The sequence below is a fragment of the Phyllobates terribilis genome, unplaced genomic scaffold (assembly GCF_046119375.1).
Source record: "Phyllobates terribilis strain yellow unplaced genomic scaffold, ASM4611937v1 Scaffold_10__3_contigs__length_209671492, whole genome shotgun sequence".
NCBI classification, from domain to species: domain Eukaryota; kingdom Metazoa; phylum Chordata; class Amphibia; order Anura; family Dendrobatidae; genus Phyllobates; species Phyllobates terribilis.
In genome coordinates this window covers 125111228-125137506 of record NW_027362770.1, presented here as the reverse complement: position 1 = coordinate 125137506, position 26279 = coordinate 125111228, and the positions used below count along the sequence as shown (strand labels likewise).

The following is a 26279-nucleotide window of genomic DNA, read 5'->3' as shown; positions in this document are numbered from 1 at the left end:
GCCTAAATGCTGCTTTTTTTGTGCAGAAAAAACGCAGGAAGTATCAGTGCAAGCAAAATGGATGTGACTTCAGGAAAACTCCGGCCTACTGTGTGTTTAAAGACGCTGTTGGATTGTGCGGTTCTTATTTCCCTCTATAGGGTTGTATGTGAAGCCGAATACAAATGCAACTGCGTTCTTTTAGTGAAGAATCCCAGAGATTCTGCATAAAAAAACAACCTGCCGCTTACATTTTCTGCACCAAAAATGCATAAAAAAATAGGAGGAAAAAAATGCAATAATCAGAGCAGATTGCTGTTGCATATTTTGGTGTGGACACCTCCAGAAAATACTAAGTGTATAAAAAAAAAAAAGCAGCGTTGTTTGCATTTGGGAAGAATATTTTCAAAGTTTGCAAAATTACACAATGGAGACAAGTTGGAAAACTAAAATACATCGGGGGGTACATCGGGGAGCTAGGACTATCGGCATTCCCTAAAGCTTTCCTTTATTGACCGTGATTATTTCGAGTATCACATATGAGAAGATGGAAGAGATGGAGATTCTCGGCCACCGAGAACAGCTACGGATCACTTCTGTGGGGTGCGATTTCACAGTAGGGCGAGGTAAAGGAAATAATGGGGTGTTGTGATGAAGCGTTGACTTACAAGTGGAGGACAATCCCAAGTAGTAGCATTCATCTGGCTCTCTGCTACTGCGGACCCATCACTCCCCACAGTGCTTCTGTAGAATAAGGCATTTGTAGAGCTGGGAAGAGGGGCCCTGCCATCAACAATGACAGAGACAGGCAGTGGTGAGCAGAAAGACCCACATATGCTCCAGGCATCTGTGGCCATGGGGGCGGGGAAGGAAGCAGCAGGCCATTTTATGTTCCAGCCTCAGGGGACAATAGTATCTCAATGGCACAGGTTTTTGGTCCAAAAAGAAAAAAAAAATGTACATTTTAGTTTTTCTTTTTTATAAAATGCACTAAAAATGTTCTCAAAAACCATATAAAAAAAACAGAAACCCAGGCTCGGTGTCAATGGTTCCCCAATAACTCATCCAAGTCATTCATCCATTCTTCTGAAGTCCTGTTTTTGAGTAAGGAGTCCAACAAATCTGCATCCCCCGACAAGTTCTGTAACCCGGCATTGCCCGACTGTCCACCAAATCCAAATGGGAGGTCCTGACCCGTCGACCTCACCTGGTAATTTTGAGTACAATGGAGCCCAACTCTGTTGGCCATTTGCTGGCCCGGGTTCTGGGTGAACGCCGTCAAGTCTGGCACTGCTTGGTTCATCACAGGAAGGACTTGCTGATTAGGTGCTGGCTGTTGACTGGCAGAATTTGTCCTTTGCTGGGAAGCCAAATTTGGCATCATCTGACCAGGGACAGAGCTCAGCGAGTTCATAGGTCGACCAGCTCCTAGGCCAACCTGTGGCAGGCCTTGGCCAAATGCTTGGCTGGATATCTTGTGGTGATTCTGCTGGAGGTGAAAACCAGGATTGGCCGTACTGAAGGCAGACAAGCCATTATTTCCTTGAGGTTGATTGTTCATGTTTTGCATTTGTTGATGCTGCCATCCTGGATTCTGCGATGTCATGCCAGCAGGCATTCTTGGCATTTGAGCCTTGGATATAGCATGGTTCATCCCTGCTTTATTATGCTGTGCTGCTAGAGCTGGATTTGCCATGTGGTTTGGTCCATAACCAGCGGGAAGCCCGTTTCCTTGTCCCAGGTTTGGCTGCCTCTGTATCTGAGGCTGTCCGTTGGGCAGGTTACCCTGCGCTGTGTGATTGGGAACCATCTGTGGGAGGCCTGACCCCATGTTGTACATCCCGCTACGCTGCACATTCTGCATATTGGGGTATTGGGAAACCGCTCGTTCTTGAGAACTTGCTACAGAAGACAAGGGTGGAACAGTAGTATGGCCCCCCGCCATCTGAAGCATCGGCTGTGACTGGGGGAACATGCGTGGACTCCCTGAGGTCTGATGTGCCATATTGTTCACCCCTGCCATAACTGAAGCAGACCCTACAAAAGAAAAGAGAACAATCATGGTAGAGGCTTACTTTATTTACTGTCAGGCTGTCAAGCTTACCTTCTTCCAAATGGACTGAGAAAGACTAGGGTGTCGAATGCCTCATCTAAAGCTGGTCCTAAACCTTCAATAGCCATTAACTAAACAGCCATTGCTCCTGACGCCCCTATACACATGCATGCATGGTTCAGAAAGTAAGCGGCTACCAGACACCTCTGGCAGCAGCTTATCTTCTATGAGAACAACAGCCATGGGCCCGCGCCTGCCAGGGGACAGCCATGGGCCCGCGCCTGCCCCGCGCCAGGGGACAGCCATGGGCCCGCGCCTGCCCCGTGTCAAAGTAAGCTGCGGTTGCTGTTGTGTGTGGAGGGGCTCAGCTCATGGATAGGTAATATCTTGCTGGTCGCTGGGGTGCCCTCACATGCACATCATCAATTATTTGCCTATGGGACTTCCAGAAAATAGTCAAGACATAAATTCTGCTATGTTTCGCCTTCCCATATACGATGAACATACTGGCGGTGTCTATGTAAGACCATTGCTCCATTACTCAGAGCTCAGTTCTTCTGATTGGTTGGGACTCCAGCAATCAGCAAGTTATCACTTATACAGTCGCTTCTTAAAGAATTTATACCATAAAAGCAAGTTAATGGGGTTGTCCATTCTTAACCTAAAAGTCTGCAGTCATGCTAAGTGACAGGAGGCTTCTAACATCCTCAGATCACATGCACCGCGAGAATTCTCTGGTGCCAGCACCAGGAGTGGTGGATGTATGACCTTAAGCATAGGTTTTGCATATATGCGGTCACGTGCCGACTAGATGGGCGCTCGATATGTGAGCGAGGTCGGATACAGTCTAGTCGGAATGTGGCCTGAAGTATGTAAATCACATACTTGCAGTCATATGATCGCTCACTCCTGGCGCTGGCGAATCCTCACAGTGAACATGATGTGAGGGGTCACAAGTCTGCAGTGTCTGCAGTCACATAAAGGCATGCTTTGATTGTCAGTAGTATGATCCTGTGTTATCCGCTTCCCAGAGTAGCTAACTTATTTTTTAAAGCATTGCAAACACGGATTGATTATAAAGGTTTAGTGTCCTTACCCTGAAAAGGGCCCACTGTCTGCTGGGGATAGGAGTTCTGTTGCTGGTCCTGGTACTGAGGGGGCGGTCTGGTGAGATGCCGCTGTAGTTGCTCCTGTTGGTGCCTTTGCTTCTCCTATTATGAAAAGAAAAAATGTAATATAGACAGGTGCCTATAGGGTGCCTTGACACTTTTGGGCATATGTGGCAATACAAACAGAAAGGCAAGACAGTAGCTTAGGCATAAAGTGATGAAGTTTTACACACGTCCTTGGCAGTGAAAGTGTTAAAAACAGTTAAGTTAGGGAGTAGGGTGGCTACATATCAATAAACTAGGAGGAAAAATGTTGAGAATATGTTCCAGTAAACAGGTAAGGCCTTTAGTGATATCCGATACCGATCAGTTGCCCCATAAGAGTCATCTGCCTTTTCAATGGTAATTTTATGTCTTAATTGTGTGAAGTTCATTGGTGGCGTCTCCTGTATTTGGTTTCCTTACCTGCTCTGCCAGGAGCTGCTGCTGCTGCCGCTGCCCCAGGAGGTACTGCTGCTTTTGTTGCTCCAGAAGTATCTGCTGCTTCTGCTCTCGCTGTTTTTGCTGCTCCAGAAGAAGCTGCTGTTGCTGCTGCTGCTGTTGCTGCTGCTTTATCAGGGCTTGCTGCTGACTGCTCAGGTATGTGGCATTGGCGTGGTTGCCAGACATTGACACGGCGGGGGGCTGTGACACCACACCAGGGCCTCCCACTGACACTGGGACACGAGGCACATTGGGCTGTGGATTCTGGTCCTGTAAATTTCCCAATGAGAAGGAAATGCCACATTATAACAAAAACCTGAACACTAGAATACTTTAAATACCCAGCAAAATGCACAGATATTATTTTTTCCCAGAGGATGAGAACCCCCGCCCCCCCTCACACAGTCCTGAATGTGGCCATAAATATTAAAATATCAATATTCAGACCGGACAATTAAATCTAATGTGTATCCTGACTTTTTTCCCCACTTGCAGGTAAAAGTAAAAAAAAATAATTATTGGGCATGTTGAATTTTAACACATCCAATAATTTGTTCTCACAAGAGATTAGCTACCACCATAGGCCAATCAATCGTGCATGTGTTCTCCATCACACATTTCGCTCACGCTTCTTCATGGAATGGTGTTTTCCAGAAGAAGTGTGAGCTAAACATGTGTTGGAAAGTAAGGTGGTAGAAAACAGTGTTACCTGCACAGTTTGTACCGTATTTTACTGATTACTGCAGTTTGAGACCTGCTTTATAACCATAGCTATACAAGCTTTCATATATTAGAAAGTTAGGACTGTCCCATAAGGGTTGCCGTGACGTGCCGGGATAGCTTTTTCATTATTTTGATCAAAATTATGTTAACTAAATACCCTTTATTATTTATTATTTTAAAACTGTGCGATCTATCCATTTACTTCCAGTTATTTGGGTATTTTTCTTGTCTTTGGTTTTTCTCTGTCTAATGGCCCTGTGTGAACATGCATTTACATTTTGCATGCACATCAATTTACGTTTCAGTTCAGACCTCCAGGTTTTTCTTTGTAGTTCAGTGTGCTTTAGTGCATATAAAAGGGTGTGGCCGCCCTTTGAGTTGAGACGCTCATTCTGCCTCGGGTCTATGCTTATACTAGGGGGTCAGTCTCTCTGCCCTTTTCCATATGTATGTCACTTGACAAATGGTAAGGTTTTTAATATTAGAGTTAGGACTGTCCCATAAGGGTTGCCGTGACGTGGCGGGATGGCTTTTACATTATTTTGATCAAAATTATGTTAACTAAATACCCTTTATTATTTATGCACTGTACGATCTATCCATTTACTTCCAGTTATTTGGGTATTTTTCTTGTCTTTGTTTTTTTTTAAGCTTTCATATACTGTAGTATTTAGCTACTGGTTGCATATGCATACCATATACATCATTTCACTTACTATGCCTATATTATTGGTCTGCACTTGCTCTTTCAACTGACTTTGATTTACCATTTCATGGTATATATAGTTAGTATTTTTGTTTAATAAAATACTTTATGTGCTGCAAGTGTCTTATCAGACTTTTTTTTTTTTTTAATATATATATATATATATATATATATATATATATATATATATATATATATATATATATATATATATATATATATATATATATATATATATATATATATATATATATATATATATATACACACACACACAATAATTAGGATATTTTAGTGGAGATCCTTGCCATCTCCAGCTTATCTTAGTAAGATCCGCTATTAATCTTATCTGTTTGACCACCACAAATATATTATCAGCATAGCCTACCAAATCTAGTTGGTTCTGCGGACAAATACCTTATGGCGTTTGGCCAAATGTGCATTCTTGATGGGAGGAAGAGAATAAACTACTGACTGACACTGCTGAATGCGGCCTCCTATCCAAGCACAAAGTATGGGGCATGTTGAAATCCAACATGCTCGATTCTTTTAAACCCCAACCATCTGCCAATGGGACAGTCAAGACAAGCCCATATAGATAAGATGGTCTCCCAGTCGGGCAGACATCTGATGAGTATGGTCACCTTGTGTCTACAGCCAAGGAATCAAGGATTGGCAATGTTGGATTGTGGCACTTGGCACTTACCTGCCCATGTGATACTAATGGTCTATAAGAAATTCCAGCCTTGTGCTTTATAAATAATCGGCTCTGTTCCTCCGTCATAGGAGGCAGCTGCTGTGCCGCCTGTTGCTGCTGCCGCTGCTGGATATATGGGATCATTACATTCTTGTTGGGATTTTGGGCTACAAGCCCAGGACCGCAGTCGGCCTCGTAATGCGAGAGCGGTAAGGTATTGCCATAGTCCAGCATGGCATTGGGACCTGCAGACTGGTTGGGGTTTAGATTGTTGGCGGGTTTATGACCGATCATGGTGACGTGGTTCGCCTGGATGTAGGTGGCTCCGCCACGTGGGGAGTTTTTGTTCATGTTGGGCATCATAAGTTTCTGGTTATTAAACTCTTGCTGGTAAACAGAAGGGCTGGTGGGTTTATCCATGCTAAAGGGAACACCGAGAGGACTCTGAGAAGATCCTGACTGTGGCCAGTTGGTCATTGGATTTGATGGATGGACCTGCGGTGCCTGTTTGTTTTGCAGCATCTGGTCCCGCTTTTTCTTGGCTGCAACTGCAATCTGCTGAAGTTGGTGGGCTGAGGACATATCTTTGGTAGCGCCAGCCCCCTGGCCGCTCAATAATACATTGGTTAAAGGTCTCTGCACATTTTGCGATTGGCTTGAAGGTTGCATTGACGTCTGGTTGGATGATTCGGTCACGGTCTGAGAAGACTGCTGAAACACAGTCTGGGAAACACCGACCACGGGAGATGAACTGCTAGTAGGCACTGAAGGAGTCGCACCAAAAGGCCCACAAGAGGACGACCTGACTTGAGGTGATCCAAGGGAATCCTGCTCAAAAGCGGCAGGAGAAAACTCAGTTTTGATGTGAATGTCTTGCGGCAGTGGGGTCTGTGTGGCAGAATTTGAGGCATCTTTGTCCTTTTTGTCTTCTAAGTCATCATTAAAAATATCATCCAGGTCCGCATCAGGGACAGATTTGTTCAGTTCCTCGATGAGTTCTTTCCATTCCTGCTCATTCAGGTTTAGGTCGGGCATCAAATTATTTTGACACATTGACCCACCGACTCCAGAGAGCATGCACGGCAAGTCATCCATCGGCTCCTGCTTCATTTCTTTGCCGAGGCAAAGACCAAAATCATCCACGTCCCCGTTGCCGTTCAGCTGCAAACCTGCGTCCGAAAGACACTTTTTATTGATGCCATCCAGTCCAATCGAATGGCCGCCGTTTAGCTGCAGGGAATCTCCGCTCGGAGGCTTGCTGTCCAGTTGGTGCAAGGGAGAGACTGGCGGCATCCCGTTAGCGGATCCAATCACCCCCGACAGCCCGTCATCGTGTCTCAGCTTTTTCGACACTGAGAAGATATCTCCGTATCCGTTCTGTTGCTCCCCATTTTGAGGTGAAGCGGCACTGTCCAGCTTTCTTTTCACGGTGTCATGAAGCTGCTGGGAAAAAAATAAAAAACACTCAGTTATTTTTATGAACAGTCAGGACCAGAAAAACTAACTCGTAAAAACACATGTATAGTGTGAGATCTCATGAGTCCCAAGTGTATCCAAGTGTATTCAATCTCCATCCACTCTGACAGCTGCAGCATGTACTGATCAGCATGAGAGGTCAGCAGGGGAGAGGGACACTGAGGAGCTTGGGTGGAGATTGAAAATTCATGTCAGAATGGCCAAAGTGAATATACTATCCGCATCAGGTCTAAGATCTCTTTAGTAATGTAAATTAATGTGTATGTAATTAATATATATATTTATTTTAATTTCAAGGGATATAGGCTGGCTCTGTACTAAATTTACCTTAGGGCTGTCTAAGTGAATAGTTCTTTTTCAGAAAAAAATAAAAGACATCTGAACTGAATCAAAGCGATGAAGAGACTAAGGCATTAGAATAATAGTTGCAATTAGTCTAGAAATGCCAACATTTATTTTTTCAATATAGACATTACTGAAAAAGTTCTGGTCCAATATGCACCAGTGTAACCAGCGCTATTGCTACACTCTAACAGAGGCGTTAAGTTAAAAAGTCATAAGCTGTGTTGTGGCAATTCCACCAGCTGTACACCAGGGGGCAGTAGACATTGCCATAACGCCAGTTCACAGCCACATAAAACAGAAGCTGCACTCAGAGTGTCGGCCAGAGAAATTCCTCTGTGGTTATGGTGACCTTTTCGGATAAGCGTGCAGCCCCAGCCGGAGCATTCCTTCTTCTAGAGACTTATTAAAACAACTCGCTTTCCTCAGACGACTTCTACCATATACTGTATGTCACTGCAGATGGAAATGCCATACCACCCCGTAATATAGGAAATCCTGGTTTAAAAAGAGGCTAGAAAACCCTAATGTATTTCCCACAATTGCGACCAGTCCAGACGGACATATGTCAGCTAAATATGTCGCACTCGGGCCTGTTTTACATCATCTGCGCTGACACATTGTAGCAAAATAATCCAACATACAACACGTGTGCTGCTCAAGTATGTAGCTCCCATAGGATTACCGAGGCTGAATACTTTGTAGCAAATCATCAGCTGTGAAAAGTAAGGATTGTACAGACTTCCATTCTAATTCACTGACAACAAATGGAGATCTTGAAAAAGTTGAATTTAAAGGGGTTGGTTGCTTGGGGTCTCCCGGATCACTAGAACAAGGGTTCCTGAGAAGAATGAACGCAGTGTTAGTGCTCCCAGTGGGTAAAGCCCCACACGGGCAGATCCTTACATTAATCCAGGGATCTGCACAGACCCTCTGCGTATGGACGGCCGTCTGTAATCAGTCACCGTCTGAGGCCGGGAGGACGTGTCCTATTGTGGGAAAGGATTGGAAGAGCTGCAGATTTGGAAGATGTGTCTGACAGCCTCTAAAGTTTCTACACGTATACTATGCGGCACAAGCAGTTTAACAGGGATGATGGCAATGTGCAGCATTACATGAAATTAATAGATCTATAGATAAAGTGAGAATCACAGCAAAGTGGTCAATAATTCCCGTACAGGTGATGAGGCAGTCAGCCATTTTTCTTTTAGTTGTTTTCACTTGATGCTTTGGCAGATATTCACATAGTGCACATTAGACCTGACAAGTCCCCATGGCATCTTTGCCTCCCTCGTCTTCCCCCGTTATTTCACAACCCAGCAGAAAGTGATCTAAATCTCACTGAGAACACGGCGTCCATGCGGAGCAGCACACCTGCGATACCACGTCATCGGACGGTCAGGTAACGCAGCGAGGCGTGTGCACAAAAAAAGGTTTCTGGATTCTATAGGGAACCCAAAAAAAAAATAGGAAAAAAATTGCAACTGAATTTTTTTTTTTTAACCTGCGATTAAGTGCATTTTCCATATTTTCCAGCATTTCTGAACTAAAAAAATAATACATTTAACAAATGCTGTGTTAAATCTACACCTAAAGTACCAAAAAAATAAAATACAATCAGTCCAGATACCTGAAGAAAATAAAGGCAGCGTTTTCTTAGATGGGAACATGGCCTCAATGCTCATTTACACGGGACAGTAACTGTTAACATGAGCCTTCATTGGTTCTCCAATATCCTGGGGGGCTACACGTTTAGGGTATGCTCACGTGCAGTTTTTTTCAGGAGGAATCCCTTTTTGGTAAACGTTGCTTTTATTTGTGTGGTTTTGTTCTGAAGGCATTTTTTACAAGGAGTTTTTCTTTTGCCCATACAGTGTTTTGCAAACTTTTTACTTAACTGTTAAATTTGTAAAGAAGTCAAAGATGAATCCACCTCAAAAGTAAGAGCTTTCTTTTTTTTTTTTTTTTTTTTTTTGCTTGTGGCAACAGGTTGTCATAAAAACAAAACTTCTAGTCACTCCTGACTTGTGCCGCCAATAGACACTTATTCAACACAGGTCTCACATGGGTAAAGCATTTTGGAAAACAGTATAAATTTATTGGGAATCTGTCAGCAGGTTTTGGTTACATCTGAGAGCAGCGTAATTAATGTAGAGGCACAGACCCTGATTCCAGTGATGTATCACTTACTGAGGGACTAGTAAACCTACTGCCATGTAGTCCTCCATATTCATGAGTTCTCTATAACCCACCCCCACCACTGATTGGCAGCTTTCTGCCTATGCACAGTGTACACAGAAATCTGCCAATCAGTGGTGTGGGCGGGGTTATACAGAGGTCAGCATTCTACTAGATCTGCAGCAGATAGAAGTGATCTTATCAAAACTGCAACAGGCAGATCAGTAAATGATACATCTCTGGAATCAGGGTCTCTGCCCCTATATTATTTTGCTCTCAGATGGGATAGCAAAAACTTGGTGACTGATTCCCATTTTTTCCACTTTTTTTTATAGTTGAAATGAAAAATGTAGTGACACAATTGCAGGATCAGCCTACAATATAATGGTTTACAGTCAGTGACCATGGCGACACAAAGGAATACACAGAAGCTGTAGGCACAAAACGGTAGGAGATCCTTAACCAAGACAATAGACAAAGTTGCTTCACTTTTAAATGCGTTGAGAATGACTGTGTTTAGTCCATGCTGCCGCCCCCGCACATTTCAGAGATAAATTATATATTGCGCTGCCTCCTAGGTTTGTCCGATCGCCTCTAGAACAGTCAGCACAACGCCCGCCCATTATATGTAATGTACGGCAGTATCGCCTCCATCTGCCGGGGAGAGACAGCGTAATGTCAGTGAGTAAGACGCACACCCACACGAAACCTGGAACCGGTGTCTGACACGCACAAAAAGGGACTCCTGTTCTCATGGATGACAGTGAAGAGACATTTTAACAAAAAAAATAAATACAAATATATACAGAGGTTGCTCACTGTTTCACTGTTGGGTTACACTCCCTCCTCAATCAAATGTATGTATTTTTTCCTAAAAGTAATTTTTGTAATCGGGTTTCATTGGAATTTTGCAGTTTGCCTCTTACACAGTTTGTCTATTGCTGCCTGCTGCAGAATGAGTGAACTGAGACTCAGTCAGTGAGCCCGCTATAAGGGTCTGAATTTGCATCCCTTTCCAGTGGTTTTCTGAGCCCCAATCAGCTGATTGGTGACCACATCAAAGTTGAATGTGCGTGTCCAGGGCTCCTCATCACATGCAATTCAGTACTCTGTGATAGCTGGGCCATGTTCACACGTTCAGAATTTTACATCAGTTTTTGTAAGCCAAAACCAGGGGTGGAACAGTCAGAGGAAAAGTATAATAGAAACACTTCACCACTTCTGCATTTATCACCCACTCCTGGTTTTGGCTTACAAATACTGATGTAAAATACTGACCAAATACTGAACGTGTGAACGTGGCCTTAATACACCTGTCCTGTTCCGATATAGCATTGTGGTATTGGCAGCACCTCACCTGTAAACACTGGGCGATGTGCTGCCGATGATTTTTATGTAGCTGTAAACGATCCGATCACCCGCTGAACAAGTGTTACACTCGCCCGCCCAGTGATCACGCATTCGCAGTTATCTTACAAACAATGGTAACCTGCCAGTGATCAGCCACTTGCTTGCTGATTGTCTAAATGCACCTTAAAAGGGAAACTGTCAGCAAGTTTTTGCGATGGAATCGGATAGCAGCATGATGTAGTGGCACAGACCCCGATTCCAGCGACGTGTCACTTACTGGACTGCTTGGTGCTATTTTGATAGAATCCTTGTTTTGATTCTGAGCTGTGTATAACCTCGCCCACATCTCTCATTGGCTACTTCCTGTGAATGGTAAGCAAAGCTGCCAATCAGAGGTGGGGGCGGGGTTACACAGATTACCCTGACTTTCCTGCATGTGAGACCTAGTCCTCTAGTAATAATCTCCTGCTGATAAAACACTGATTGTATTGAAACTACAGCACACAGCCTGGCAAATGACATCCCTGGAATCGGGCTTTCTACACCAAAATCATTCTACTCTCAGATTAAATAGCAAAAACCTGCTGGCAGATCCTCTTTAATGGTCTTTTTTTAAACCGTGTCAGATAATTTGTAATTATGTAAAATGTTTAAATTTACTGTATTTTTAATATATTATAATGTAAAAAAAAAAACCTCTGAACAGGTCCATCCGATGTGACCCTAAGTACAGCGGCAACCAAAAGTTTTGCTTTTTTTTTTTTATTATTACTTCCGTCCGGTTGTTGTGATGTCATTTCCCTGGTGATTTTAGTAAACCGGAAGCAAATGGTTGTCAGCTATAAGGACGAAAATGGTGTTTGACCTGGTTTAATCCCTTTGTGTGTTAGTTTTCAACAGTTGCTGGGCCAAATGTTTTGCATATTTTGTCGTGGGTAGACGAATTTTGCCTAAAACTTTTTTTTTGTGTGTGTGTCTTTAGGTTAAAACATGGCAAAGACCAACACAAATATATCACCAGATGTCAGGAAGCTTATTATTCTGAGAGTGAGGTCAGGCAAAAACCAAACGAGGAGCTGTGGAATTCACCTGTTCTCAGAGACAAGTGTCACGTATATTAAAGAAAGAACAAGAAGGTTCTGAAACAGCTGACAAACCTAGAAGTGGACGAACACGGAAAACTTCCTCCAGAGTTGATCACATTATTAAGGAAAAGTCAGTATCTGATGTCCATAAAAGTGCTGTACAGATTTCACACGAAATGAATGAAGGATATGGGGTCAAAGGGAGTCACCAAACTGTGGTGCGATGGCTAAGAGCAGTAGGGTTGAAAGCACGAGTTCCAGTCAAGAAGCCTTTCATCTCCGCAAAGAACCGGAAGGTCCGACTTGAGTTTGCCAAAGAACACAGACAATGGATAGAGACAGATTGGTGTAAGGTGTTGTGGTTGGATGAATCCAAGTTCAATCTGTCTGGTAGTGATGGCAAGCACAATATATACTGCTCAACTGGAAATCGTAATGATGTAAGGTACCAAACACCTACAGTGAAACATGGTGGTGGCCATGTCATGGTTTGGGGCTGCTTTTCTGCATCTGCCATTGGCCCCCTGCATAGAAATTGATGGAAATATGAATGCTACCATGTACAAGGATATACTGAAGAATATAATGCTGCCACATGGGAAAACAAAAGTAGGCCACGGATGGAAATTCCAGCAAGACAATGATCCTAATCACACATTCAATTTAGTCAAAAATTGGTTAGCAAAAAAAAAAAATGTTCGCCTGTTGCAAAAGCGAAGACAATCACCTGATTTACACCCTATAGAGCACCTTTGGGATGAGTTAGGGAGACGAGTAGGGGCCCTTACCCATAGCAATAGAGATGAATTGTTTGAAGATTTGCAAATGGAACAGAGAACAGTCCACGCTCCTCCGTGTACAGATGACACCAATGAATAAAGGTTACATATTTTATTTAATGGCTTAAGCCATTGTAACCTTATTCATTGGTATCATCATCTGTACACGGAGGAGCGGACTGTACTCACACCATCATATCTTCTACTACGTGCTTCAAGATTCCCTGCAGCCCTCCAATACGCTGTTTATACGAGTTGTGCATCATCACAACTCATTAAGGTGAGCAGATTGTAATCACATCACGATTGTATTACCGGGTAACGGCGCTATTTGTGCCCCTCTCCCTACTTTTTTAAATGGAATAGAACAAGATCCCTCAAGATGTCTTTAATACCTGAGTGGCTTCAATGCCCCGTCAGTGCAGTAATTAAAGCAAGAGGTTATGCTACAAAATACTAAGTTATGGCATTGTAAGCAATGAATTAAATGAATTACTCTATATGATGAGATCAATAAATAGTTTATGCAAAACTTTTGGCAGTCAGTTTTCTATAATTAAATGACGATACCTCCAATTCAAAAGCATTTTTGTCTTGCATGACGACAACTTCATGCACTTTCAATTCATCACAACAACCGGACAAAAGTAATCACTTTAAAAAAAAAAAATGCAAAACTTTTGGTCGCCACTGTATGTGCATAATGTAAAGCCAGCTGCAGTAAGCAAGAGAACTGCAAACAAAGCCAAAGTCCAAAATGGAATTGAGGTGCCAGTGCAGAACATTATTTATGGACATGGGGTATAGGTAAACTATAGATTACATGTGTAACATCTATTGCAGCTGTGGTCATGCTGCTACAACCTGGAGGGCCCCTGAATACAGAGCACAGCCGAGGCCTGCGATGTCCTATGTTCCCTGTGTTCTGCAGAGAGGCGGCCATCCATGACTGGTCACTCTCCATTATACTCTATAGGAGAACAGTCCAGTGCGCTCAGCTATTTCCATATATCTGTTCACTCTGTAGAGAGGTGGGCCGCAAAAAGCCGCCAGCTGCCCACCCCCAACATCATGGCTTAACAAAGACTATATTACAGTGCTTTTTTTCCCCCTTAGGACATCAGGAGCCACAGAGGAAATAAAAGCAGAAGTAGTAAAGCCAGATGAATGGAAGGTAATAATCACTTGTGAAGTCCCATGATGGGAGACATAAGATGGGGTCTAGTAAATGGGGCCCGTGCATAATCAGGCTGGAGGCCGCGCTCACTCCCCGGACCTGGGGGGGGGGTTGTTGGGAAAGTCTGGATGGAGGAACGTCTCCCTCAGGCGTGTGGAGACTAGTATCTCCTACAAGACAATCCAGCTACTCTGTTACAGCCGACGTTCTTGAATTACAGAGCAACCACTTCCAAGCTGAGCTCTGTACTGTGAAAAACCAGTCTCAGACGACCATCACCGCTGTATACCATGGCGTGGTACAGTGTATACACCATGGACATGACCATCTCTAGTGGGGCCATGAGAGATCACCATACACATCATCCAACAGCCCATCCACTGTACACCAGAGCTCGCTTACTGGCCTCTTTAGGGTATGTTCACACAAGTTTTGTTTGGATTTTTCAGGAGTTTTTGGAGCAGAAACTCTCAAAAAAAGACAAGGAGTACAAAACACAGGACTGCCATCCTGGGCTCAAACCCCACCAAGGAGTTTGTATGTTCTCCCAGAGTTTGCGTGGGTTTCCTCTGGGTTGTCCGGTTTCCTCCCACACTCCTGAAAAAACCCTCCCTCAATGTGAACACGCCCTTATACAGGTTAAGAAAACTGATGAGATCTTCTGTTAATCCGATCGCTCTGTCCCCATACAGTGTCCTGTTATTCGCACATCCTCCACTTTACACCGAGCCCATGTGCTGCCGATAAGGATTTCTATTTTCAAGCGTCGACATCTGATCACCCGGCATAAGCATTTTGCTTGTTCACTGAGTGATCACCAGAAGGTTTCCAAGGACTTAACTGGCAACGACTCAAGGGACGGGGGAAACCAGTCAGTATGCCGTGTATGGCGCTGCGTCCCGCTGTGTGCATGGCTTACATCCGGCCGCCGATATCCGCTGACCAGCGGGGGTGCCGGATGTCAAACCCCCAACAGTCTCATCAATATACACCGGACAACCTCTTTAAAGGGCATCTGCCACCGGGTTTTTGCCACCCAATCTGGGAGCAGCATAATGTACAGACAGAGACCCTGATTCCAGAGTTGTGTCACTTACTAGGCTTCTTGCTGCAGTTTTCATAAAATCACTTTTAATCAGTAGGAGATCATCATTAGAGGACTAGTAAACCTGCTGCCATGTAGTCCTCCATATTAATCAGCTCTATATAACTCTGCTCCCACCATTGATGGGCAGCTTTCTGCCTATGCAGTGTACACAGCTGCAAATCAGTGGTGTGGACAGGGTTATACAGAGCTCAGCATTCAGAGAACTGCTAAATCTGCAGCAGTGAAAACAGGGATTTTAATCAAAAGATCAGCAAGCAGTCCAGTAAGTGACAGCACTGGAATCAGGATCTCTGCCCCTACATCTTGCTGCTCTCAGATGGGGAAGCAAAAGTCTGCTGACAGATTCCCTTTAACAGATCTCGGCCCAAATCTGCTGGGTAAATGGACTTGCATTGTGGATGTCATTTATGCTGTTGGGCAAATGTGCATCTTATAATCAGTAAATGTTCCCGATGATATCGGCAGCGTTCTTCACAGCTGTGGATACGTCCACAGAGGACCTGGCACATGGGGAAGAACCCGAGGTACTTACATGGCGCTGTCACATCACCGCTAACCAGAACCCGGAAAAATTATGGAAATACTGAGATATCATGTCAAAATGCTGCACTAATAAGCCCCCAATTTGATCACACTGTGGGGGTCCTCCAATATGGGAGTAGCCCAGGTTGTTATCTGTTCACACGAGTCCAGACAGGGGGGTTTGATGTTACTGGAGGAGATGAATGGCGTCTATGTAAGGCTGAGATCACACCATGTTGTGGGCCATGCGTCTACTGGCGCACTTTACCAAAGTCATCCACATTTATCAGTCAGCTGAACCCAACCATATTGACAGATTTCACACTCTAATGTGTGGGCGGGCGCCCCGGACAGATGAAGTTGGGGGGGGCACAAAAATCTAGCAAGCCCCATTTTGGAATGACAATCCTATCAGAGAGAGAGGTCTGGCATCGGCCTTCTCATAGTACACAATGCAAGCGATCAAGAGCATGGGAAGGATGGCCGAGACAGAAGACGGCCCAACAGCCACTTAAGGTGTATGGGGGCTTAGCCCATATGCATCAGATTGGGCTGCTGCTCTAATCTCTGGTTTATACAAGGGCACCGAAACCAATGGCTCAGGAGCAACAAGTGGCCCATTGGGCAACTGCTATGGCATCATGGAAAACACCTCTATAATCTGTGTTACCAAAACAATTGACTGAGTTTCTCGATCACTTGATAAATGTGGCCCAATATGAAGGACCCCTGAACAAGCCTGACTCCTGTCCCAAAGATTCCTGGGGGGCCGTCCATCTCTACCAGCCCAGCAGACTCAGTGCTGATCCACCAGCACAACCTTACAAGCTTTCTGACTACACAGGAAATAATATCAACAGGAAGGAATCACGTGTGGGTCTGGACGGCGCGGAAACTTTCCTGCTGCAGAAAAGCTAAAAACATTTCAAATCAGTCAAATTTCTGGAAGATAAAGGAGTCACTGGTAGCCATACACATCAGATAAACGATGGCCAAACCTGCCAATTTCTGCAAGACCAGACTATCAAGGGTCTTGGGGGGGTCCGAGCTCTGCCACGATGTCAATGAGAAACAGGGTTGGGCATGTTGTGTTTCAACATGCCCGATTCTTTAGTTCCGATTGCCGGTAAGTTGTCAGCAGAGATGTCTGGCAGTCACATACTCCCCGGCTCTCTTCAGACATGAACACTCGGGTGAACTAAAAGTCATGTGTTAGCTCCACTTAACATCGACTGAGCTAATCTGCAGCATAAACAGCAACTAAAAGGGGGACTAAAATGACTGATCAAACCAACCACAGGCACTAGGTGCACCCTTGGTGTGGCCAATCGGTTCAGTGCACCTTCCCACCTACTTGTTTTCCGTCTCCACCCATTTAAGTAAAGCCAAAGCTGTCAATCAAGGAAAAGGAGGGTGTGATAGATGGAAAGGTCACGAGCGCCTGTGCTTGGTTTGAACAGTCATTTTGTGCCAACAGACTCCCTTTAAAAGGGATCACTCCTGGCAAAGCAAATATGGTACTGTAACAAGCACGATAACGTTTTCATTTTGGGGTGAAATCCACAGCAATTCCATTGCCAAACCGCATCCAAACCGGCATGTAACATGAATGCAGACAAAATTGCAGAGGAAACAATTTTTTCTAAAAGGTTTTTTCTTTTTTGAATTAAATATATAGAGCTAAGACAGGACTTTAAGATGGTGTTTATGTAGAAACTGCGTTTCCTTTTACCTCCTTTATGTAGATGAGCTCACAGTTGCCTTTGACGTGTTAATATGCCGCCATTTACAAGCAAAAACAGCTCATCTTGTCTCACACACTGGGAACACAATCAGATACTTGACATAGCCTGGAGCTAGCAGACCCCAAGACATAGCAGGCATGTCAGGGGAGGTACTTCCACCAACAATGGGGGCAGTGACTGGTCATCATGAGGCAGAAGCTGCATGATGGTGAAGATCACCGCCAGCAAATATAATATAATATAATATAATATAATATATATATACACACACACACACACACAGATAGTGAGACATCCAAGCGAGCGATGAGCAAGCTAGGAGAGTCTCCAGCCTCTGATACTCCCGGCTCACCCCAAGAAACCCAATCTGCTCTGCAAACCAGAAGAACTGGTTTCTCTAATGGGAGGAAAGAAAAGATCTGGGTTTGGCTTTCAGCAGAGAAATCAGTAAAAGGTGAATTTACTAGAAACCAGCTTATAATGATAAGACTATTACCCTGCATTGATCCGACATGGAGAAACCTATACACGAGCCCCCTTATAATTCCTCCACAGAGGATGTCATGCACACAGTGAAGGACCCGTCTTGCTATTTTCACCATTGAGCCAATATTACTAATAGAGAACATTATTTGATGGCTCCTTTTAATTTTTTTTTTTTTAATTTACAACCACAAAATGGCAGGGAGTAATAACACAACCCATTAACGACAGGTGATAAAGTTGCTGATTATTGGGGCGAGATAACTGGGCCTCCCACTGATCCACAGAACTGGGCTCTGGAGGCCTCATTAGAATGGAGTGAAGGTGCCCATGGGACTGACAGACAGTAGACTACATATCTAGACAAGGACAGGGGCAGCTCACCAACCTGGTTGTTCAGACTCCATAACTCCAGGAAGCCTGGCACAGACTAGGTCACTAATAGTAATAGCGAACAAAATGGTCCAGCATAGAAAGCAAATTTCCGGAGAGATAAAACTTTATAAAAGTTTAGTTAAAAAAAAAACTTTATATAAATAGTACTTGACATAAAAAGGTAGGGGACCTACGCATTTCAAAGTATAGCATTTTTCATTTACTAATCATGACCAATAATCTTAAAGAAGGTGTCCACTACTTTTACACTGATGCCCTATCCGTAGGATAGGTCATCAATGTCTGATCAGCCGGGGTCCCGCAGTACACCGTGGTGGCCAATGTCAGTTTTTTTGAACTGAACTGAATATGAAGCTTTATTTATATATCTGGAAATTCGCTTTATATGCTGGAGCCTTGAATTCGCTGTTACATTTCTATATAACTAGAGGCATGTGCACACGGGGTAACGCTGGATGAGCCCATCCTATGTTTATTTCTAAATCAAAACGGTCCTTAACCAGCACTGATCAGATTCCTATATCATTGATCGGTGGCTTGTTCTGGGCAGTTAATGCCAATGTAAAAAACGAGCCTTAGCATACAAGGCTAGCGAGGCTGGCGATGGAGGTGACATCTTTGGCCCAACTAACAGCGAACCAACTTCACCAAGTATATGTCTACCAAAGCCGGGATAGGTTACAATGTGCACATAAGGATATACAGTTATATGAAAAAGTTTGGGCACCCCTATTAATCTTAAGCTTAATGTTTTATAAAAATTGGTGTTTTTGCAACAGCTATTTCAGTTTGATATATGTAATAACTGTTGGACACAGTAATGTTTCTGCCTTGAAATGAGGTTTATTGTACTAACAGAAAATGTGCAATTTGCATTCAAACAAAATTTGACAGGTGCATAAGTATGGGCACCTCACCAGAAAAGTGACATTAATATTTAGTAGATCCTCCTTTTGCAAAAATAACAGCCTCTAGTCGCTTCCGGTAGCTTTTAGTGATTTCCTGGATCCTGGATGAAGGTATTTTTGACCATTCCTCTTTACAAAACAATTCCAGTTCAGTTAAGTTTGATGGTGGCAGAGCATGGACAGCCCTCTTCAAATGATCCCACAGATGGTCAATGATATTCAGGTCTGGGGACTGGGATGGCCATTCCAGAACATTGTAATTGTTCCTCTGCATGAATGCCTGAGTAGATTTTGGAGCGGTGTTTTGGATCATTGTCTTGCTGAAAGATCCATCCCCTGCGTAACTTCAACTTTGTCACTGATTCTTGAACATTATTGTCAAGAATCTGCTGATACTGAGTGGAATCCATGCGTCCCTCAACTTTAACAAGATTCTCGGTGCCGGCATTGGCCACACAGCCCCAAAGCATGATGGAACCTCCACCAAATTTCACTGTGGGTAGCAAGTGTTTTTCTTGGAATGCTGTGCTTTTTTGCCGCCATGCATAACGCCTTTTTGCATGACCAAACAACTCAATCTTGGTTTCATCAGTCCACAGGACCTTCTTCCAAAAAGAAATTGGCTTCTCCAAATGTGCTTTTGCATACCTCAGCCAACTCTGTTTGTGACGTGCTTGCAGAAACTGCTTCTTTCGCATCACTCTCTCATACAGCTTCTCCTTGTGCAAAGTGCGTTGTATAGTTGACCGATGCACAGTGACACCATCTGCAGCAAGTTGATGCTGCAGCTCTCTGGAGGTGGTCTGAGGATTGTCCTTGACTGATCTCACCATTCTTCTTCTCTGCCTTTCTGATGTTTTTCTTGGCCTGCCACTTCTGGCCTTAACAAGAACTGTCCCTGTGTTCTTCCATTTCCTTACTATGTTCCTCACAGTGGAAACTGACAGGTTAAATCTCTGAGACAGCTTTTTGTATCCTTCCCCTGAACAACTATGTTGAATAATCTTTGTTTTCAGATCATTTGACAGTTGTTTTGAGGAGCCCATGATGCCACTCTTCAGAGGAGATTCAAACAGGAGAACAACTTGCAAGTGGCCACTTTAAGTAGCTTTTCTCATGAGTGCATACACCTGGCTATGAAGTTCAAAGCTCAATGAGGTTACAAAACCAAAAAAAGTGCTTTAGTAAGTCAGTAAAAAGTAGGTAGGAGTATTTAAAACAAGAAAATGATAAGGGTGCCCATACTTATGCACCTGTCAAATTTTGTTTGAATGCATATTGCACATTTTCTGTTAGTACAACAAACCTCATTTCAAGGCAGAAACATTACTGTGTCCAACAGTTATTACATATATCAAACTGAAACAGCTGTTGCAAAAACACAAATTTTTATAAAACATTAAGCTTAAGATTAATAGAGGTGCCCAAACTTTTTCATATAACTGTATTCACATGTTCACCAGGCACAGGAATCTTGTGGTTGGGCGGAGATTCCTTCTGTGGCCAAACAATTGGGAAAAACACCTTTCTAGTAAAAAAAAAAAAAAACACAAAAAAACAGTAGTATATTGGAGCTAGTATATTTAGCAACCTAAATGGAGCCCATCCACATACAACAGCTGGCAGCCAAACGCCCAATATTCCTCCCAACCTTGGCATACACATCAGGTCTAATGTCGGCCAAACCACCTACCCCATCCAACACGCGTGGGGCCGACCCCATCCAACACGCGTGGGGCCGTAACGACCCATCCAAAACCTGGCTCAGAGCACAAATATAAATTACACAAATTAATTTTATAGGGTTATGTAGAGCATTGATTAGCCATTACATTTTCTTGCCGATAAGGACTACTAACAAGGATTTCTTTACTTGTATCGTAGATCGAAACTTCAGGCAGCGCTGGCTAATGGGCTACAGGCCTTGCCTTTAAATATAATAGCAGACATACAGTGCGACTGACGGCAGAGCAAAGGCATGACAGTAGATCAGTTAGGTGAAATGAGTTATAGGTAGGGTGAAGACTTCACAAAGGACAATCCACACCTCAATGGCTAGACGAGACGTACATGTAAAGGTCATGTTAGCAGTTTAGATAGAGCTAGATTCCAGAAAAACTTGCAACAGAATTTTTTTATTGCTGGATGAGAAAAAAAAAAAAAAAGTCTATGACAAAGCCTAGTAAGCGATCTCTTGTGCCATGTAGTACGTCCGTACATTAAGAGCTCATTTACAGGGCAAGAGTCCGATGTTTCAGAAGCTTTGGAACAATGGAAGATGAAGCCGTATCTGATAGCATTTTATATAGTGCTTCTAGGGAGGAGTGGAGGTGGGCAGAACCCAAGTAATTGCCACCAATCCACGTCTGCATCATGGGGCAAAACTCCCACCTAGTCTGAGATAAAAGGGTTGTTCAGGTTTAAAAAAACATGGACACTTACTTTCAGAAACAGCGCCACCAATGACTATGGGTGTGTGAGGTATTGCAGCTCAGCTCCATTCAATGGGGCAGAGTATTAATAAAAACGTATGGTCAAGGGTGGCGCCATTTCTCAGAAAAAGCAACCATGTTTTTGCTAATTCTAGACAAACCATTCAAAAGGAATTGCCCAACTTTATTATTTTTACATACAACAGGTCTGGGGAATAAAAAAATAATAGTTCAGCAGCACTTAACCCTTCTGAGCCAGTGCCAGCTGCAGCCAATCACTGAGCTTGGCGGCCTTGTGGTGTCTAAAATCGGCACCACCATTGAGCTCAAGGATTGGTTGCAGTCTTGTGATGCTGGGATTTGTAACTGCCCCTCTATCAACAAAGCCTGGGGGGGGGCAGAGGGCGAGGACAGTGCTCTGACTTTCTACATTTTTATCATTGAGGAAACCTATGGAATAAAACAAAAAATAAAGACTGGCAATCAGAAACATCAAAAGACTATCGTTCCAGAAAACAAATTTTCCCGACTCCACCATAAACACATTGGCGTATTTTTATTTTACTGAGTACGTTGAACCTGAAGACCAGTTATAATTAATCTGAGTCCAATATATTAGCTAGGCCTTAAAGAGAACCTGTTAACGGGTGTCCAGTTTTAGTTCTTATTTTATCCTCACTGCTCAGAAAATTATGCTCTTTTTTGTGTTTTTTTTTATTCTGCTTACGATTCCAGAGTTATGGCCTTTTTGGTACTATTTTTTGTGGTTTTTACAAGGGGGGCTGCCTACAGGAAGAGCTGAGAGGATCAATTTGCAGGACTCTGCTCCAGCGTCCAGGTCAGTGGTATCTGGTGGCTAGGAAGGAGGCCCGAGACTCTTACCTTCTGGAGTCCACAAATGCAGCTTTCGATCAGCCAGGACTGGTGTAATGTCATCTGTATGACGTGACACCCAGATGTCGTCATATGTCGCACCGGGGACATTGAAGGTAAAAGATTCATGGACCTCCTGTCCAGCCACCGGTCACCACTGACCTGGACGCTGAACTGGAGTCCTGCAAATCGATCCTCATCTCTATGCAGGATATTAAAGCAGAGCAGCCTAAATAATGAGGCCCATAACTGGAATAGTGGATTTAAAACCCTCCCCACCAAAAAAACATAATACACAGGGAAGCAGCGGGGCTAAAATAAGGACCAAAAATGGTCACTTCTGACCTAGTGTAGTGTCCTCTAATCTTGGATCTCTAAGTGGTCCATGGGCTGGAACCAAGTGAGGCGGCCTTTACCAGGAGATTGGGGGGCCTCCCTCAGCTCACACTGGAGGGACAACTGATTGTGAGGTTCTCTGGCTTCACGGAAAACTCACTTTGGAAATTTATTGGGCGCCGATCCTGACATATTGGATTTGTATCATGTCCCGTTTCTCTTGTACGTCCACCACCACCCAATGGCATGCTTGCTGCTACCACCATGGTGTGTACATCAAGTATTGGAGTGGCACATGCGTACTCGTGCCCACTTTTCCAGCCACTTGGGCACAAATACCAAGTTGTACGTTGTTTTGTTTCGGTATCATTGGAAACAGGCAGGAAAACACAGGCGGGCTGCGGCTACATGCTATTTGTTCCAACATGAATGACACTAAGCCTTAATGCGCTCTTTTGTCTGTGGGGCTCGGAAGAATGCTGAGCTGTTGCTTTAGCAACGGAGGCCCACATTAACCCCTCCACTGCCGGCGGGGGACTGTCAGGCACAGACCAGCTGGTCATTCTAGTGGTAAAAGAGGTCAGAGCAGAAATGTGCACATACTGGGGGGGAGGTCGGGGGAGTGAACATCTGCAGCCGAGCAGCTCCCCCCTCACACAGATTGTCCTTGCAAACTATTTCAACATGGAGGATCGGGGCTGCTGGGGAACCTTCAGCCGCTTCCTAGATTAGAACATTTTAATGTGTAATTACTGCAAGATGTTGTTACATTAGCAAAGTGCAAGACAATGATTTTCTATTTATTCCCAAAGGAAGACTTACTAGAAAAAAAAAAAAAAAAATACTAGAACACTAGACTACATATCCTTAGCTAATAAACCTCCCAAACAATTCTTTGTAGCTAAAAAGTAACTAGCAGAGACCACCCTAAGGCTACATTCACACTTCCGTTCAGATGTTCCATTTTCTTTTCGGTGTTTAAGAACACAAAAGGAAATTCCTGCCCCAAACGGATCTGTTACATGAATGATACACACAGTAGCAGAGGGGCACCTTCATTATTATGGGGTCCGTCTGGGTTCTGTGTTAATCTGGAACGGAGAAAAAAAAAAAAAAAAAAAAAAAAAAACACACACACCAACAAAATGCGTAATGCAGAACTTTGTAAAAATGGACAAATATTGAAACCGATAAATCAATACGCCCCTCCGCTTTTGCAGATAAATGGACTATCTGTACCTAAAAAAAACGGAACAAACAAAAGCAATGTCCAAATGCTGGACCAGTCTATGGACTTTTTAGTTTAAACAGAGTACCTCCTCCAATTGCCACTGCTCCACTTGATTGTGAGTCAAGTGTTCTACTAGGCCCCTCTTTTCTAATGATAAGCCCCTCAGTAATAATAATGCAAATTTTCCTTTCAATCAACTGGGTGTATACCACAGAAGTTCTCTGCGGGCACAGCTGAGTTTTGATTGGCCAGTGTCAGAGGAGAAAGGGCAAACGCCCACAGAGACATTCTGTGGTACACGCCCAGTTGGTTTGAGGGAAAATTTGCATCATTATTACTTGGGGCATAACTTTGGACTGGAGGGGCACAGAAAAAAGAGAAACTGTTTCAGAGTCAGTGGAGCAGCACCAATTGGAGGAGGTACTGTTTAAAGAGAAAAGAAAAAAAAAGTCCAGTGAAATGTTTTCTTTAAGTGAGCCTTATAATTCACATTGCTAGGATGACAACTATACCCCTCTAGACACATGTATGAGTGTTGTGAAGAGGCAGCGGCCTACACCTCTGGCTCAGACTCCTCTCCCTTAGGTAACAATTACATGTAGCAAAAATGCTGTGGTTTTTCTGCAGTCTTTTACAGTGCCTGCATGAAATAAAAAAACTCAGACACGCTGCAAAAAAAAAGCAAACAACGTACTTTGTCAATAGCTGCGGGCTCTAATGCTGTGGATATTTGTGTGAACTGCAAACTTTGCAATGCAAATGGTGAAATGCACAGGTCCCCTCACATCATCTTCGCATTCTGCTGAGAATATCACTGTGGGAGCGCCGCAGGAACGATATCCATGGGAATGAGCGAGCCTTAAAAAAAAGGATCGGGAATGATGAAATATTGGGATGTCCTCAAACACATTTGAGGGGGATTTAGCTGACAATCTAATGTTTATGGTCACATATACTGAACACGTCACTCAACTATACTGTATAACACGCTACTTACTACTGTCAAATACCTCTTAAAGGAACGCTGTTGGTAAAGATGACATTTTGGGCATGACCTCTTTGTTTGGAGTGATGCATCAGCCAAGGGCTGGCGTCAGCACCTGGCGCACCCGGGCAAGTGTCGGGCCCTGAGCAGGCGGGGGGCCCACTCGCAATCGGGCACCCCGCTGGGCTATGGGCGAAGGAGAGCGGTGCCAGCGCCCGCCCTTCTCCCCCGCTTGCTCAGGACCCCCGCAGCCGGATACTTACCTCTCCCCATGCCTCTGCAGATCCGCTGTCTTCCTGCTGTGCGCTCCCTGTGACGTCTCAGGTCAGAGGGTGCGGTGACGTCTTTCCACCGCGCCCTCCCCTGAGCCATCACAGGCAGCGCAGAGTGGGATGAGGCCGGCGACGCTGGAGTCCGGACCTGAGCAGCGGCAGCAGGTGAGGAGGAGTGAGGAGAATATTAGATTTTTTTTTTAAATGTATGGAGGCATGGGGCATTATATGGGGAGGGGGGGTGACATCCTGCATGTGGCACTATATGGGGAGGGGAGGGGGGGGGGGGGAGGAGGTGACATCCTGCATGGGACATTTTAAACAGAGGGGGGAATGACATCTTGTATGGGGCATTATATGGAGGGGGGGGGGGAAGGGACATCCGATTTTGGTGCATTATATCGCCGGGGGAAGAGGTGACATCCTGCATGGGGCATTATATGGGGGGATGACATCCTGCATGGGGCATTATATGGTGGGGGAAAGGGACATCCTGCATGGGGCATTATATAGGGGCCAGTATCCTGTATGGAGCGTTATATGGGGGCCAGTATACTGTGTGGAGCGATTCACCGGTTTCTGAGCTATTATGGAATTTACAATAGATACTTCTTACATTACATGAGTGATAAGTGAAATCTTCGGATATAGATATATATATATATATATATATATATATATATATATATATATATATATATATATATATATATTTATTTATTTATTTCTCTGTAGTATCTGTGAATCATGAATCGTGGTATGTGTTAAAGGGGCCCCTGAGACTCTTTCGCCCAGGGCCCCGAAAAACCTGGAGCCGACCCTGCATCAGCCCCTTCAGGCCCGGTGGTAGT

At 44.0% G+C, this 26279-nt stretch overlaps 1 protein-coding gene across 3 annotated transcripts in view; it reads right to left on the bottom strand.

The window, feature by feature from the left end:
- Positions 1-359: 359 nt before the first annotated feature.
- MAML1 (mastermind like transcriptional coactivator 1) overlaps positions 360-26279 on the bottom strand; it is a 67337-nt gene continuing 41417 nt past the window's right edge. For 2 of the 3 annotated variants that reach the window (XM_073649760.1, XM_073649762.1), the window contains exons 2-5: positions 5760-7193; positions 3607-3894; positions 3129-3243; positions 360-2016 (exon numbers count right to left, since the gene is read on the bottom strand). In XM_073649760.1, the coding sequence (XP_073505861.1) occupies positions 1022-2016; positions 3129-3243; positions 3607-3894; positions 5760-7193 (2832 nt within the window). In that variant the 3' untranslated portion in view covers positions 360-1021. The remainder of the gene's footprint in view (positions 2017-3128; positions 3244-3606; positions 3895-5759; positions 7194-26279) is intronic. The other variant, XM_073649761.1, reaches the window with a different exon arrangement.